This window comes from Epinephelus moara, chromosome 14 (genome assembly GCF_006386435.1).
Source record: "Epinephelus moara isolate mb chromosome 14, YSFRI_EMoa_1.0, whole genome shotgun sequence".
Taxonomy (NCBI): domain Eukaryota; kingdom Metazoa; phylum Chordata; class Actinopteri; order Perciformes; family Serranidae; genus Epinephelus; species Epinephelus moara.
In genome coordinates this window covers 34,365,344-34,381,542 of record NC_065519.1, presented here as the reverse complement: position 1 = coordinate 34,381,542, position 16,199 = coordinate 34,365,344, and the positions used below count along the sequence as shown (strand labels likewise).

General features: G+C 40.3%; 1 protein-coding gene across 1 annotated transcript in view; it reads right to left on the bottom strand.

The window, feature by feature from the left end:
- LOC126401427 (myelin transcription factor 1-like protein) overlaps positions 1-16,199 on the bottom strand; it is a 123,419-nt gene that overhangs the window by 61,801 nt on the left and 45,419 nt on the right. Inside the window, exons 3-4 of the mRNA XM_050062668.1 lie at positions 12,896-12,941; positions 9,539-9,572 (exon numbers count right to left, since the gene is read on the bottom strand). Of these exons, the coding sequence (XP_049918625.1) occupies positions 9,539-9,572; positions 12,896-12,941 (80 nt within the window). The remainder of the gene's footprint in view (positions 1-9,538; positions 9,573-12,895; positions 12,942-16,199) is intronic.

Below are 16,199 nucleotides of genomic sequence, written 5' to 3'. Positions count from 1 at the left end.
AAAAACTAAACAACAATATTCGGTATTCGGTACTCGGTATTCGGCCAAGCGTTTAATATTATTCGGCTTCGGCCACAAATTTTCATTTCGGTGCATCCCTACTCTTTTTACTATGTTATTGCTATGGGTGGGGATTACATCTGAGTTAATTAAAAGAGATGTGCCGGGCTCATATGTGCCGACTGACTTTTTAAAGCCTCCAGCTCACTCTTTTTAAAGTGAGAATCTTGTGAAAGGGGTCTTGAATATGCACTCAATGGATACATACACGCTATCGTGGTGGCATAGATTGAAGCCTAAGCTACATGTCACATGCAAAATGTTAACACCAAAACCAGCAGTCGATCCATGCAGATAACAACATTACTGTTGTATGGTGGTATAGCGCTACTTAGTTCTTGTATTATAAGTGTATGGAAAAATGTAACATTAAACTGTTATTTCCTTCTAGCAATCCTATTTGGTCGCTTATCTTATATACTTGATCTTACTTTGATAGAATTTATTAATACTTTTAACATTACAAGAATAAAGGTGCTAGAGTGTTTACCAAATGTGACGCTAAGTCCAAAAAAGTTAATAACTTAAAAATTATGGCGAAAAGGTAGCTTCTTGCAACCCTAGAATTAAGATAAAAATATTCAAATGAAAAAACACTTTTGGTTGCTGATAAGTAGTGTTTAATTTTTGATTTAACACTAAAAATTAAAACCCTCGGCGCGCACTGCAGCGCAAGCAGACAGATGTTCGACTCAGAGCAGCATGTGTCACTGACACCAGACTCAGAGCGCAGTGGACTGGTGGAAAATGTCACCATCAGCATATTATTTTACATCAATAAAATCTATTTTATCATTATTTTGAGTCACACTGCTGAAAGAATTTAGTCGTCTGTGTTCAAGCAGGATAATAGGTCTCCATTCATTGCACGTCGGGCTTTCTATTTCCTTGTTGGAGATGTTTAATTTTTTAATTACATATCCCTTAACTCACCAGTAAAGAATACCTTTGTCCATTTCAAATAACCCCCCTGATCTACTGTGAAACTTTTTTAGGCAATTCATGCAACAACCAGACCAGATGACTTCTTTACTCGGCCTAATGGGGTTAGTGTTGTGTTCAAGGTCCCCCAAAAAAACGGGAGAAAAAAAAAAGGCAGAATATTCAATATTTTTTTTCCACAATCGAATCCTGTGCCATCCAACGAAGCTTCGAATTTTTTGGGTCAGCCTCAACAGTGTCGCTCTTACTACACTCCAGCATGTAAAGAAATCCAAAGCTTGACAGGCCTGTTGTGTTTAATCACAGCTGCTAAGGTTATGACTGGACAATTACAGTTTGGGGGAGGGGTTTAGCGAACAGTCAACTGTGCCACCAGATCATATTATGGCTCTAAAATGTCCAATAATCATTTTTACAAATGCTACTAATCCCTGACGTAGACATGTAATTGGTGGTAGCTTACAGAGTACGCACACACACATGCATATACACACCCGCTATAGATAGCCTTAAACCTACCCTAACTCCCATGTGTGAGCGTCTACAGAGTCTTATGGCATTTGCAGGGCCTCTAAGGATATTCAAACATTCAAAGGCTGCGTGTGAAACGAACAGAGAGGTGGAGGATATGGATGGTGCGCCGCCGTCTAAAGGCGAGTGGGGAGAAAAAGGGGGGGTAATTAACATATTAATGACCCCACCTTCCTACAGCTTCTGTCGGATAGTCCAAACACTTTGATAAGTATGCAAATGAGAGCCGCACCATCTGAAGAGGGAATTAGCTCTGCCAGAGACAGCCGAGAGAGATGGGAGGGGTAGAGTGAGAGAGGAAGGTAGGAAGGAAGGAAAGGAGCAAGGAAAGGACAGGGTGTTGGGGGAAAAGGGGGAACTAAAAAGAGGCAGGACGGATAAGAGAAGAGAAGAGGAATGTCAGGATGAAGAAACAGGAGGAAAAAGAAAGGAGAGACCAAAGACAGAGTGTGAGATAGGAGGCAGTCTCAGGCGTGCTGATGAACTGATATCCTCATGTTTGTTTTAGTTGTCTTTAATTATCTGGCGTGCACAGTTGGTAAATGTGCGTGCGTGTGTGGTATTAGACAGAGGCACAGGGATAGAGAATGAGAGAACAGACTCTTTCTTTTCATTCTTGTGCTCTCCAGCTCACAGATCGATCCGCCAGTACCCGTCAGCCCTGCAGTGATGTGCAGAATGGCTGCAGGAGCTCTGGCCAGTCGGCATACAGGCTCAGCAGGGGGGGCGGGTGGCTGAGGTGGGCGGCTCGGAGTAACGACCCCGAGCAGACAAGGGCAAGTAATTATAACACAGACTGATCTCACTCATTCTATCATTGAGGAGAATGGCGAGTAATAAGGATGAGGGAGAGCACCATGGGAAAGCAAGTGTTCAATGTGGGTGAGACAAAGGGAATGAGAGAGAGTCAACGCCACTATATGAATGTGTGTGTGTGTTGGAGAGACACCTTGTGTGAACAGCCAGGCCAGGGATTCACCGACACGCTCGTCACGTTCCACAATTATGTTGAATAATTAAAACGTTTCATTAACTTGATCATTTCCTGTTCGGCCATGTTTCAGCTCTGACACTGGCAATTAAAGCCGGGGCCGGGACTGTACGCCTCTCTCATTCGGCCAGTCGGCGACAGAGGACAACCTTATGTCTATTGTATGAAAGCAGAAATCTGACAGGGGAAAAATGAGGGGCTTTAGCAGTTATCCACCTTACTTAACTGTTCTCAACACTTCAGTGCAAAAGCACACCAGGGCTGACAATGAAATCTACGTGCTCAAGGTGAAATCGTGCAAATCTGGATTTGGTTTCCTTGAATTTTTTTTGATTAATGCAAATAAGGGAGTGAACAGTTTACCTTTGCAAGCCAGCCTTAGGCACTGAGACATCCACCTTGAACACCTTTACATATTGATAGCTTTTACATGGTGTGTAATTTTTTTCTAGCAATTTTTTCTGATACATGCAGTCAAGTGAACAAATGCCTTATTTCCTGTAAGCCAGACATCCATCACCTCGCATAATGATAGATTCGGCACTGTTTCATGATGTGATACTGTAAGAACTGCACTTGCTCAACTACACAACACCCAGCGACACAAAAATATCTTCACAAATCGTGGCCTTTGTTTGAAATCAAGGGAATTCTTCACTGTGCATTAACACCATAATTAGCAAAATCCCGTGCTGTCCTAGTTACGTAAGACAGCTCTTTTTGTCTTTTGAAATTGGATTACTGCAGGAGGAGCCATTTATTTCCAGAAATGGGGGGTTGGGGGCAATTTTTATCCCAGTGCCTCTACCATGCAGTCTGTGGCACAAAGCTATCCTCCCCTATTGAGCTCATGCGCAGTACTTAGGCTGTACACCCCAATAAACACGATTAGCATGGCAGACTGTAAATATGCAAATGACAAAAGAGATATGGAGGGGAATGTTTATGCTGTGAGCTTTCTGTCTAGCACAGCCCCTCCCCCACCCTACCTTGTGTATGAAAACCATGATGAGGTTTATTGAGATGGGGTCCCTGTTAAAGCTATCTTTATTTTTTTTTTCCTTTCATAAAAGAAATTCAACCATGTAATTGGAGCTTTGAATAGAAAAAGGGATGCCTTTACCTTCCATGTCTTTCATATTTGCTGCTGCTGTGGCTGCTTTGATCGGGCGCAGACACAGGGCAGCTGCAATGATGCACGGATGCCCTCTCTCTAAACTGCTTCCTCCCACATGTCAGCAGACTTGGACCTCAAGCTGATTTTTTTTTCTATGTGAGAAACTTGTGTCCTGTGCCCCGTACTGCGTGCCACCACTAATAATACCACTTTAATGAAACTCACAAAAGCTCACTGCTTGTCATACACCTCTGCCATGCAGTATACAGACTTTATAGCCATCCTGGGGGCTACGATAACTAAGACACTTCTGTTTCTGAACTGATGAGGATGTCTGAGGCCAGGAGAGTCGGCCATCTCACTGCCATATTCTTGTTGCAACCTGAAATCTTACAGAGTAGAACGATTTACATATCATTCATGAAAGTGACTCAAATTTAATTAATGTGAATACATTAAGGGTTCAACGTGTATACTTGAGCTCATCTGATACTGTTTATTGGGAGTTTGAGAAGTTCTTTACAGCGGGGTTGGGCGGATTTTTTGAAATGTATTTATTTATTTTTGGCATCATTACGCAAAAATCCTACAATCAGCATATTGTAATTTAAGGTGTCAAGCCCATGATAGGAGACGTTAGCCAATTACAGGTCATGTTCTTATTGGCTGTTCTACAAATGCACATGTGTGTGTACGTCCTTTCAGATGGTGAAAGCCTGATTCAAGAGCGGAGAATGCTGCAGAAAAATTGCTTTTCTGGATTTATCTAGAGGAGAGTCTAAAAGACAGTCTGACAATAAACAAAACACATGTCAGCCTCCTGCTAAACATAGCATAAGGTTCATGACTGCGGCTAATTCAAGTTCATGTTTATGTAGCTAGCTAGAGCCTCACATCACAGTATCTCATCTCAAAGGTCTTCAGGCCCTCAAGTCTACCAAAAAAAGGGTAATTCTCATATAACTGCTGCTATGTAACAGCACCAAGACCACAATCACGCTTGGAATGACTGTCATGAATGAGTATTACTCACACAGGTTATTGTATGAAGTGCATGCATATGCCCCCTACTCATCTGGAGGGAGGGGCTTATGCCATGTTCACACTGGAGGCAGGAGCGCCCTAATATGTAAATTTTTGATAAGCCACCCATCAACAGCTGTCTGGCAGTTCACACCAGAAGCACAATTCTCCACGGAGGTCACTTAGCGATCCTGCTCCTCTGCTCTGTTCTCTTAACATGTAGAGCTCTGTCTCTGTTTCCTTGTGTGTATGTGTTTGTGTGTCTGCTCGTCTCTCTCACTCTCTGTTTTGACACAACTGACAAATACGTGGAAGCACTGGATGCATATTTTAGCATTTATCATAATCAGATCATTTATATCATGTCTAATATGTTCTTTATATCATTCATAAAAGATTATCTGTTTAATTTTTTTGCTAGATTCACTCATGGAAAAAAGACCAGATGACAAAACTGTCTCTGCAAATCAGGAGCCAGAAACAAAGCTCGGGGCTGCAGCACGTCCAGTGTGAACAGCCCAACTGGTTAACATGGGCGCTAAAAGGAAGCAAGCAAGAAAATTTAGCACGCCTCATGGTGCCTCTGTATTTAATGTGAACCTGTCATTAGGACATAAATGAACTCTAAATTCTGGCATTTTATAGTGTGCCTTTTCAGGAAAACTGCCTACCCCAGCTTTACATATACTGATTTTTAACATTTGTATCTAAAAAATAGTTCAGTTATGGGTCAAGATCCAGCTGATTGTAAAAAAAAGAAGAGCCTTTAACTTGCAGATTTCAGCTTGTATCAGATAGCAGCAAGCTCTGCCAACAGCTTCTAATATATTTTGAGCCAGGCTGGAAGAACTCAAAAACCCAGACTAAAAGATCAAATCTTCAATAATTACATCAAGCTAAACCAGTTACCGTGTATGAAGAATAGGGCCCACAACTTCCTGTTGAGCCTTCTGGTGGTGTTGTGGGACCAGTTCAATGCCTATGATGGGCAGAGCCAATTCTATAACCACAATCACACACCTGTCTTTAACCTGATCCTGTGTTGGTAAACCTAAATAGATTTTCACAGAAAATAGGACATGTACATCACTACAGTTAGCCCTGCATTCCCTCAGTTTAGTCACTGTGAACTGCCATCATTCTCCTGACCTCTGTCATCAATCATATTTCTCGACCCATTCCTGTGTGCGGGCGTGTGTTTGCTGTATGTGAGTTCAGGCTTACATGGAAGCATACAAGTAGGGTATGTACATAAAAACACACATAATCATACACACAAGCATAACAGCAACAGTCTATCTGACGCAGCCCATGCTGCTCCATGCAAAGTCAAGCGTGTTTGTCCTGAAGACTATCAGCTCTCCGGGGAGAGAGGCCATCGAGCAGCATTATCGACATTATAGACGCCTCAGCCTGGAGATAGGCTTCACATCGATCCCCTGATTAATTACTATCTGCAGGCAGCAGCAGAGTGAGGGAGAGAGAGAGAGAGAGGTGGGAGAGAGAAAAGTGAGAGAGGGAGGTGAAAATTATAGAAAATGGGGAAAGGGGGGAAAGAGTGAGAGTGGAGGGGGATGAAGGATTGAGGAGAGAGAGGAGAGAGAGTACACCTTGTACAATCTATGAATATCAGCTAAAGGCTACACAGTAATCTTCCAGGTGGAATAATATTTTATTGATATATAGGTAGGCAGGAACCCTTATCTTAGCTGCAACCACCCCCTAACACACAGCCAAGGACAAAATGAAATTCACACATTACTGGGGTGGAAACAACTTGCAAAGACAAGTAGAGGACACTGAAATACCAACCATGGAAGTCCCATACAGGTTATACTTTACACTAAGCAAATAATAGTGACAATAATAAGAAAGTAAAAAAATATATGTAAAATATATTCTAGCCTGTGTGAGCATGGCTAAGTTAACAGTCAGAACTGGAACTGGTGTGGACAGGCAGGCTGAGTGGCTAACATTAATGAACTCCAGTTAGATCCTTAGGGCTACACTCCTCATCCTCCCAAGAGACTCTGTTGCACTGTGTGGAACATAAGTCAATAAGCTGTTACAACGCCAGTGTAAGGGCTCCATTAAGGCCAATGCTGAGGAGTGACTGGTACATTTGAATGGCAATATAGCTACTTTTGTTGAAATTGGTATTGTGTATCATTTTGGTTCCCCTAGTGTGTATGAGGGCTACCCCCTACAATTCGCTGAATTGAATATTCAGTGGAGAAGCCACGCAGTCAGACCTTATTTTGTCAGTCGAATCACTGCACTTTCTCCAGATTTTTAGCTGAGTCATTGAGCACTATGTAGGATAACTAGTCTTGTCTAAAAATCACCTGATAAAAAAACTAACTATAATAATAGAGAGATGAAAGTGAGATGAAGGGAATATCAAAACAGTGCAACATGTGTTTCCTTTTGCTGCTCCAATGCATTCAGCTTCACTGCTAAATGCTAGTGAAGTTGGCAAAGCTTCTTTTGAACTAAAGATGTAACTACTGCTATTGGTACTTCGGTTGAAAGTGCTGCCAGGAACCATACAAGGGGTATGATCCACAGTGCGCAATAATTATACTACTGATCTATGACCAGGATGCACGCTTTTCATTTGTTTGACTGTGTGGAAATCAGATGTTTTCACATCACAGATGATGAACAAACACATTATGATGTGAGTCTAGTGCTGGCAAAAAATTAACAAAGAAATCTCTTCAAAGAGAAGTTTCTGAGTTCCGCAAGTACCAGGATTGCTTCCAAGATTGCTTCCAGGAAATAGCCACAGACACTGCAAATTGTATCACTCGATTAGATTGGAGTTGCAGTTATCAGCCCCATAGATATGGGTTAGCAGGGCCCTGCTACCCCGACTAGTAGGTTGCCGATGTCATAGATTTAGGTTATGTAACATACAGTATGTCGCGTGACATACATCATGCAGTTATTGTAACTCAATGTCGACTTTTGGATTCATACGAGAAATTAGTCTTTTGGGTGAAAGTCTTGTGTTTGTTTGACCCATCCACCACCTTGTCCAACTCCCTCTGCAGACTTTCTCGCTCTTCATACCAATGTTCAGCCATCTGTCCTCCTCCATCGCAGCATTACAAGAAACACATTTATTTTATGGGTTGATAACGGCCTTTTGAACATACTAACTGATGTAGCAGTACCCTTCTAACCAGTATCTATGAGGCTGATCAGCAGTGATAACATTTGAACCAGGTGCCCACTTTGAGTGTGACACTGACAAAGGCTCTTGCTTTTCCATCCTATTCAGCTTTTTCTGGAAGCAAAATGGAAGCACTCCAACCTTAAGCAGTGTTAAAAACCCAATTGTATATTGTGTGACAAAGTTTAGCTCTAAGGTGGCCTGTATACTTGACTTGGCTCAGCTGCTGCTGATATCAGCTCCCATACATAATTGCTGCCCTCAACATTTCTTGTACATGCCGAACTACTGTATGCCCTAGAACACCACAGAGACCAACTGGGGGCTTCAGGGACCACCAAATTCATTCATGTAACATTGTCAGACAGTATACCCCTTAGCTTTTGCTTTTATTGCTTGTTAGTTTTATTAATTGTTTTACATATTGATTTAAATACTTTTACTTTTTACTATGGTTAATTTCTTATTTCTGTTACTGCCACAATAAAAAAAATTCATCCAGTAGGAGATGGTGGAGTTTTTTTGTACAGATTAGTCAATAATGTGGAAGGGTAATACAGTTTAAATGTTGTTACTTTCATTCAATACCGGCACATCCCACTATATGTCAAGGCAACACAACACTAGAGCCTCCCACCACTCAGACCTGACATGTAGCCTGTTGCAGTTTAGTGTGAGGCTGCTGCTCTGCAGGTGCATTGGACTGCAGTGTAACTGAGCAGCTGTGAATAATATATTTCACGTAATTGTAGGAATGTATGTGTGTTGACTGCAAAATTACATCAACAACAGTGATAATAATAATATTTAGACAAACATTTTTTAAAAAATCAATAAAATGACAAAAGCTGTTAAAAAATACTGGGAAGAAACTTACAGTGACAAAGAAAACCTTTAAATTTGAAATAAAGCTGTGTTCTACCTTCCACCCACTCCACTCACCCAACAAGAACTTTAAGGCTGTAGGCGTAGAAAGAGAGAAAGAGTTGTGCTGCATGGGTAATGAATTGATAATTGTCTATTATGCTAAATATCATCAAGTACATAAGAGAAAAACAGAATTATTTAGCTTGTCTAGTTGGAACATTAAAAGATGAGAAAACCCTCTTATTTAATATTTCATATGGGGGAATTGTATTAACTAGAGGGAAGAAAGAATATGGTGCTTGTTGTTTCTGTTCGCTGTTAACATCTTTTGTGACACTGAAGATTTTCAAACAGTGGAAGAGAGAAATTCACACTGGAGGGGAGGAATGAGGAGAGACAAAGAGAAGTATCCATAAGTGTCTCTGTGTGGCCAAAGAAACAGAGGAAAAGCAAGAAGGAGCTAGCGAAGAGCAAGAAAGAGTAAGAACTGGTGTCAAAACACACTTTAGTGACTGGTTGCTGATCTGAGAGCAGCTATCAAACAGTGGAGGAAAGGCTGGAATGTCTCTGCTTGGTAATAAGGTGACAGTTGATCCAGGCACTGTTTGACTGTCTCTACCTCGGCACTAAGACAACAGCAGGCCAATTTTGTGTGTGTGTGTGTGTGTGTGTGTGTGTGTGTGTGTGTGTGTGTGTGTGTGTGTGTGTGTGAGTATGTGTTTGTAACTCTCTGGCTATTTTCCGCCTGTCTGTGCATTTGTATGTGTGTTGCATTTGTGCGTGTGTGTGTTTGCCTATCAGTGCAGTGCACTTTTTCAATCCCACTGACCTGAAAAGCTCTGTTAATGCTGGATCCACAGGCACTGAGAGAGAGAGGGAGAGAGGGAGAGAGATTATGAAACAGGACTGACTTGTGAATGCTAAATCCACAGGCTCTTTGTATAACACATAAAAAAGGAACCTGCTGAATAGTTGATCATTGTGGCTTGTGATCTGCGTAGGTTTACCATGAAATAAATTACCAGTGAAACACTTTGAGGTCAGTACAATGTAGAATTTTGTTGTATCTGTTTGAGCAACTCAATTGAAAAACAATATATTCATTTCAGAAAATATCCTCGCCTAATGGCGATCATTTCAAAGATAAGAAAGCCAACCTGCAACAAACATTTCTTATACAGATCAATTTCTAATTAGTGTATAACCTTTGTCTGAAATAAATGTGAGCAGCATTTATTGAACAGCTGCTTATACAGTAGTTGTGTACATGTTTTTCAGTGTTTCTATTAAAGATGTATGGTATAAGATGAGAGGATTGACTGTGCATACTGTGCTCATTGTTTTTTTGTGTTATAAAAAAAACATGACATTATTAATATATTAATTTGTATTCATATTTTGAGTATTCGAAAACAGTTAGAGAAGAGATTAAAAATAAATAATGCAAACTGTGGGTAAAATCCAATTGAATACATTTAAAGAAAATGATTTGCAGTGGAAATATCTTGTAGCTTTTATTATTGATATTATTATCATGCCAATGTATTTTGTTTGTATTTTTTAACAACCCATTCTTCTTTTCCTTGTCTTTTCCCCCACATTTATTCTGTACAATATTTTAGTTTTGGTGTGCTGTAGACAATTTTCCCACTCATTGTGCACACTTGTTCATGTGTGAAATTATTCTAAAATGAACTACCATACATCAGTAGCCTTTTCCTTTAAGTGTGCACATGATAACATGTTGTTTTGAGCTCTAACATTTGAGACTGAGTAGACATGTGTACAGTAAACCTAACTGGCCTGTTTGGCATAACGCTAACACACAATAAAACACACACATAATGGCAGTGGTGAAATACTGTATGAGCTTCACCAAAGATAAATACTGTGATCTTGTTTTTAGGAGTTACAAACATTTAGGCTACAAAATAGGCTGTGTCTGGAGTCGCTTCTTATTGCCTGTATAGTGCACTATATTTACGGTTTGCCATTTTATTTGAGTGTCTGAATGCTGAGTGTGAAATGTATCTGCTTTATAGTGTTCTAAAAAAATAGAGCCTTTCCACAGCAGACATTTTGACTTTTCAGAGCAAGTCAAGTCAAAATGTCTGCTGCGAGAAGGCTCTATTCTTACAATGAATCAAAGCAAAAAAGTCCTAAAATATTGTTATATGTACACTGCTTTCTGTGAGCAATCCCACAATGCAATGTCTTGTATTTAATAGGTGTTGTGTGTCAGTGATGACGTAAAATGATGATGATTCATGAGTGTCGGATATGAAATTTTGATGCTAAATTACTGAGTTTTCTAATATAAAAGGAGTGAATGATGGAGTGATTTCAGACACAGCCCTAAAGATGATTTCAGTGCCAGTCCTTCACTCACACGTTTGTTCTCTCTTTGGCCGACAAGCGGAGGACACTTAACTCAATCAAACAAAGGCCTTGTGGTCATAGCCTTCACTACACAGTGCTTGATCCACCTATTCTAAGAACAATGGTCACCACCTTGTTCTTTGTACGGTCAAAGATGTTAGAAACTTTCTAAAGTTAAAGGAAATAAAATATGTATCAAGAGGGTCATCTGATTAAACATGGTCAATTCCTTTTAGATGCTTTAAACCTGTGAGAGTGGACAGGAGGGTCGGTGGGGAGTAAGATTAGGGCTGGTGAGCATTTTTAGAGTTTTTTAGTTTTTATGGTGCAAGCACATAATGACCATTCATTAGGGGTGTAATGGTACACACAGGTCACGGTCCAGCTCATACCACTTCATAGTTCAGTGGCAAAAAAAAAACCAAAAAACAAAAAAAAAAACCCAAATGCATAAGGATATGTTTCTTCTCAGTTATTTTGAAGGGACAGTAGTGCAAGTGTCAAATAAAGAAAAATCCTAACATTTTGCCCACTAGCAGCTTTGGTAAACTATTTTCATTATAAAAACAAGGATCATTTCACACACAAGCTATAAAACTGAAATGCTTCTCTTATGCTATGAAATTGAAAATACAGAAAACATGGAATACTGTAATAAAAAAAAAAGAAAAGGAGGACTCTTTCAATTAGTTCCACTGTGGCTATATTTAACACATGCAGAGCACTCAAACATTTATCATCCTGGTGACTGGCACATCTGGGGGATGCCACTGAATGTGTGTTGGCGTGTTAGACATGTTTCGTTTCGTTTCTCTTTCGTTTGTAAACTTCTGTTCTATGTATATAACTTGCCTCAGTTTACATACCGTGTATTCTACGTATAGCTGTGTGCACCAGACTGTGACCCCCGTACTGTGATGGTTTGGTATAAATACACAAAGCCATACCAATCAAATGCCTCCAAAAGTCAGAAGAAAGCTAATGTTCTTCAATGTTCAGTGCTAAACCAACAATGAACTCCTCCCGCTTGATGCTGATTGTGGATGTGGCTTATGAGCACATGCTAAAATTTTACCAGTTCTGTGTCCTCACATCCTGCAGGTTGGATCACTCACAGGTCTGCTACCCAGGTTAAATACCCTCTGTTTAAATTGCAGCCTCACTGATGCATAAGCTAAATATGAACCCGTGTGTTATTGCTCTTGATGAACACATCTGGTCGGGTGTTTTTAAATGTTCAGAAACAGGTAAATAATATCCACTGATGCTTTTTTTAATGTGTGTGTGTGTGTGTGTGTTTTATAAAGCTCTATCTACCACTAATAAAGATTTTGCCCTTGGTTATGTGGATATATTCACTGTAATAAAATCTTGTTAACACCTGTTTCGGAAGAATTTTTTTTAAACTAATAAAATAAGAAAAAGAGTGTCACCAGTTTATCAGCTGAAACTGGGAGCTACCTGTTCTTTCCTTAAAAAAGTTCCAACATTTGTTTTCACTTTGTTCCATGTATCGTTTTGTAGGATTAGATGTCACTGTGGTAGATATTTCATTTTGAACAAAGCTCTTAAAATGTGGACTTTGTGATTCTGTTTCTGCGAGATATATAAAAACAGCGTCAGAGGAAGACAGAGAGCAGTGAGAAGAGGCAACTCAACTGTGACAGTCTGGGATTTGTGCAGTGGTGTGTGTACACTATATGTGCGTGCCTGTGTCTGTGCATGCGTGTGTTTGTGTTGGGGGAGTGAAGGTCACCCTGAATGGCAGTGCCGCTGTGTGTATGTGTGTGTGTGTACGTGCAGATACCTTTGGAGCGTGTTCGATGGCGCTTATCGTCTGCATCCACCTCCATCTGCAGAGAAGGCACAAACAAGCTGTTAAACACACAACAGACAGCACTGCAAAATTATCTTAATTTGGATACATATTTCTTCACGTTCAGAGTACTTTTTTTTCCCGCCTGTCAAACATGCAATTTACACCTGATGTTTGAAACACTTAAACGTAACATTTCATGTGCTGCACTGTAGAGACAGACTGACTGACTGTTCCTGTTATCTTAAATTATCTCTGAGTGAATGAGACCTACTGTAAAGATCTCTTGGCCTATACATCTGCCCTGCTGAATTTACATGAACGTATTTCTTCAGTCAAAAATTAGTTTTGAGTAAATCACTGCTTATAATATCAAAAGTGTCCTAAGTATTTCAGGAAGTAACAAATTATGCAAAGACTCCTATTTGGTCAAGACAAATTTGTCTGTCAGTGAGGAAAAGAGATCTCCTTTCCAGGGGCATCAAAGTGGGGGGAAAGTGGGCCCCGATGGGAGAGGGGCCCTAAAAAAGCCTGGAAAGTTGGGTTTCATTTGTGGTATTTTATTTCTAAGTAAATAGTGGCTTGACTAAAGTCAAATTGGCTAGATACATTGATTAAAAGGCTGAACTTTGCATTTAAAAAATACTGAAAACTCTCTGAGGCTGCAAAATCATTTGCACTAGGATTTGTCTCTAACGTGGAGCCAAGGGAGAGACTGCTTTTGCTGCTGTGGCACCAACGTACACTGTCATGTCTTTCCCCGAGAAAGGAGAATCAAGAAAGAAAGAAAGAAAGAAAGCATTTTGACTTGACTTTGACCAAAAGGTGCATGAGAGAGACATGAATCAAGAGAGGTAAGGTGGGGAGCCCACAGAGACTGCTTATGCATGGAGCCTAGAATTTGGTGCTAAGTCCCCTCTCCTTTATTAATTCCAAAAAAATGTTTGAGGAAATGTTTTATGAATAACCACATATTCCATTTTTACAGTGAATATAAGTTTGCATTTTGAAATCATGAAAAACGTAATTTCTGAAGTATTCATTCATCAGCTTCTCCATCCATCAATCCACCTATCCATCTGTCAAACCATTCGTCTGCTCATTCATGAATGTGCAACTATCTATCAGTGGCTTTACAGATGGACTGCAGACATAACAGCATCCAACATTTACTGCATGGTTTCCATTTATGCTGTCTCCTCCTCAGTAGGCCTTTCAAGCTCTTCATATGCCAGAGTAAGCATTATCCTCCCCTCCACCTCGCTTTCATGTGTGCCAGACCAACATATCCCTCTTAAAGGTAGGCCTATATCTCCTTACCAACACATCATAAATTGTTAAGAAGCCTGAACGTCGCTCTGTTATTTCCAGATGTCCTGAATATTCATGCTCACTGGGTTTGGACTATGACGGGGGCCGTAGACCTGTTTGGATGTCTCTTTTTATTAAACATGATTTATTAACACCACACTTACTGTACTGTAGAGCCCCTCAGCCCTAATGGTGTGTTTCTTTATGAATGCCCATAAATGTTTCAGCGGGAGAAAAATAAAATGATGAAAGGCAACGATACCTTGTAAATCTTATTAGCGTAGCAGGGAGGGAAAGACCCGGAGTATTTTGGGGAGGGTGACCTAAACTATCTCTCTCTGTAATATATATATGTATATATATATATATATATATATATATACACAAATATACATATATATATATATATATATATAGTGCATAAAGCATAACTGTGGTTACCATGGCAATTGAAAAAAAAACCTTCCTTGAGGAAAAAAAGGAAGGAAAAAACGGAAATAACTACTTATCAATTCATTTATCTCCTCTCTCCTTTCAGGCAGTCATTCAGACAGACACTGAACACAGAGCACTGTGAGTGTGTACATATGTGAGTGCATAACCTTGAATGTTTCTGAAGTAGTCATGTGAGCAAAGTGGACTTAGTCCCCTCTCACTGAGCATCTCTCATCGGTCTCATCACTGCTGTTTTATCAAAGCTTCTCTGGAACAATCCACAGTACGGGCCTAAGTGATAGCATCCCTTCAACACGTGCAGTCGACTTTAACATGGATGAGAACATCATGTTGCATATGCAGATTTTTGTGTACAGCACATGGCACATCTTTTATGTCTTAACAGTTAGGTGTGACATTATAGCACCCAGCCTTACATGTCTGTGTTCCCTGAGGCGGTAGCTAACTCTTTACAGCATCCACAGCACACTTGTGCCACACATTCAAAAACACACACAGTATGGAACAATTAATTCAATGTCCAGTTCATTTTAAATCTAAGCTTTAACACATTTTCTCTAGTGTAGTTACTGTCTACTCATTGCTGCTGTTTCTGTACCGAAATACCCAGAGATCACTTGTCAATCAATGTGGGCGGTAATGGTGTTTTTTCCTGAATTTTAAAGTTTGAGTTTCTGTAGGTGGCGCTCTTTTCTTTCTCTATTTAGCCATGGGAGGTATTGTTCCTCCCACTTCTTCTCTAAACAAATGTCTTTTCCTGCTGTTAGAAAAACTTTCCTAACAGCAGCAGCAGCAGCAGCATTTGTAACACACTAATTGGTTGGAAATAACCATTCGTTTATATGAAAACACTGCTGATGATTACATTAAAATACGTACATTAAAAAATCTCTTTGAAGAACTTTCTTGAACCGACTAGAGTGAGCTGTCTGGTCTGAAAATGTAACGAATGAAATATTGAGAAGAAGGGAAATGGTCTCAACCTGCTTGCAGAATGTTAAAAAAAATATATCATTTGTGGACTACAATATGAATGCATATTTAGTTGAAGCAGACACACACACACACACACACACACACACACACATATAAGCATCCTAACAGTGGCTATCTGAAGCTGTCAGACTCTCTCTGAGGGGCCCTGGTTTTGAGCGAGGCCTGCATCAGCACTGAACACAGTGTCTACATCAACTGAATCCAGCAGCAGAATAAAACAACAAAAACGGCGGCAGCAGCAGTGTAAGTCTTGTCGCCTCCGCTTCCTTCCCTCAAGGCTCCTTGTGAGCGTTGGACCCAGGAAGCATGCACGCCTCTGCAGCTCACCATATGTTGGAGAGCCCTTCATAGTCTGGCTTTTTTTTCTCTCTCTCTTAGCACCCCATGGGAAAATGTCATGGCTGTAATGAAGGTTAGCCTGCTTATTGAGGATTAGGAAGAGGCCCACTCCTTCTCTGTCTGCGTCTCAATTAGACCCTGGATCAATGGCATTATAGGCCCAGATGAATAACCACAGAGTCACGTTGATCCA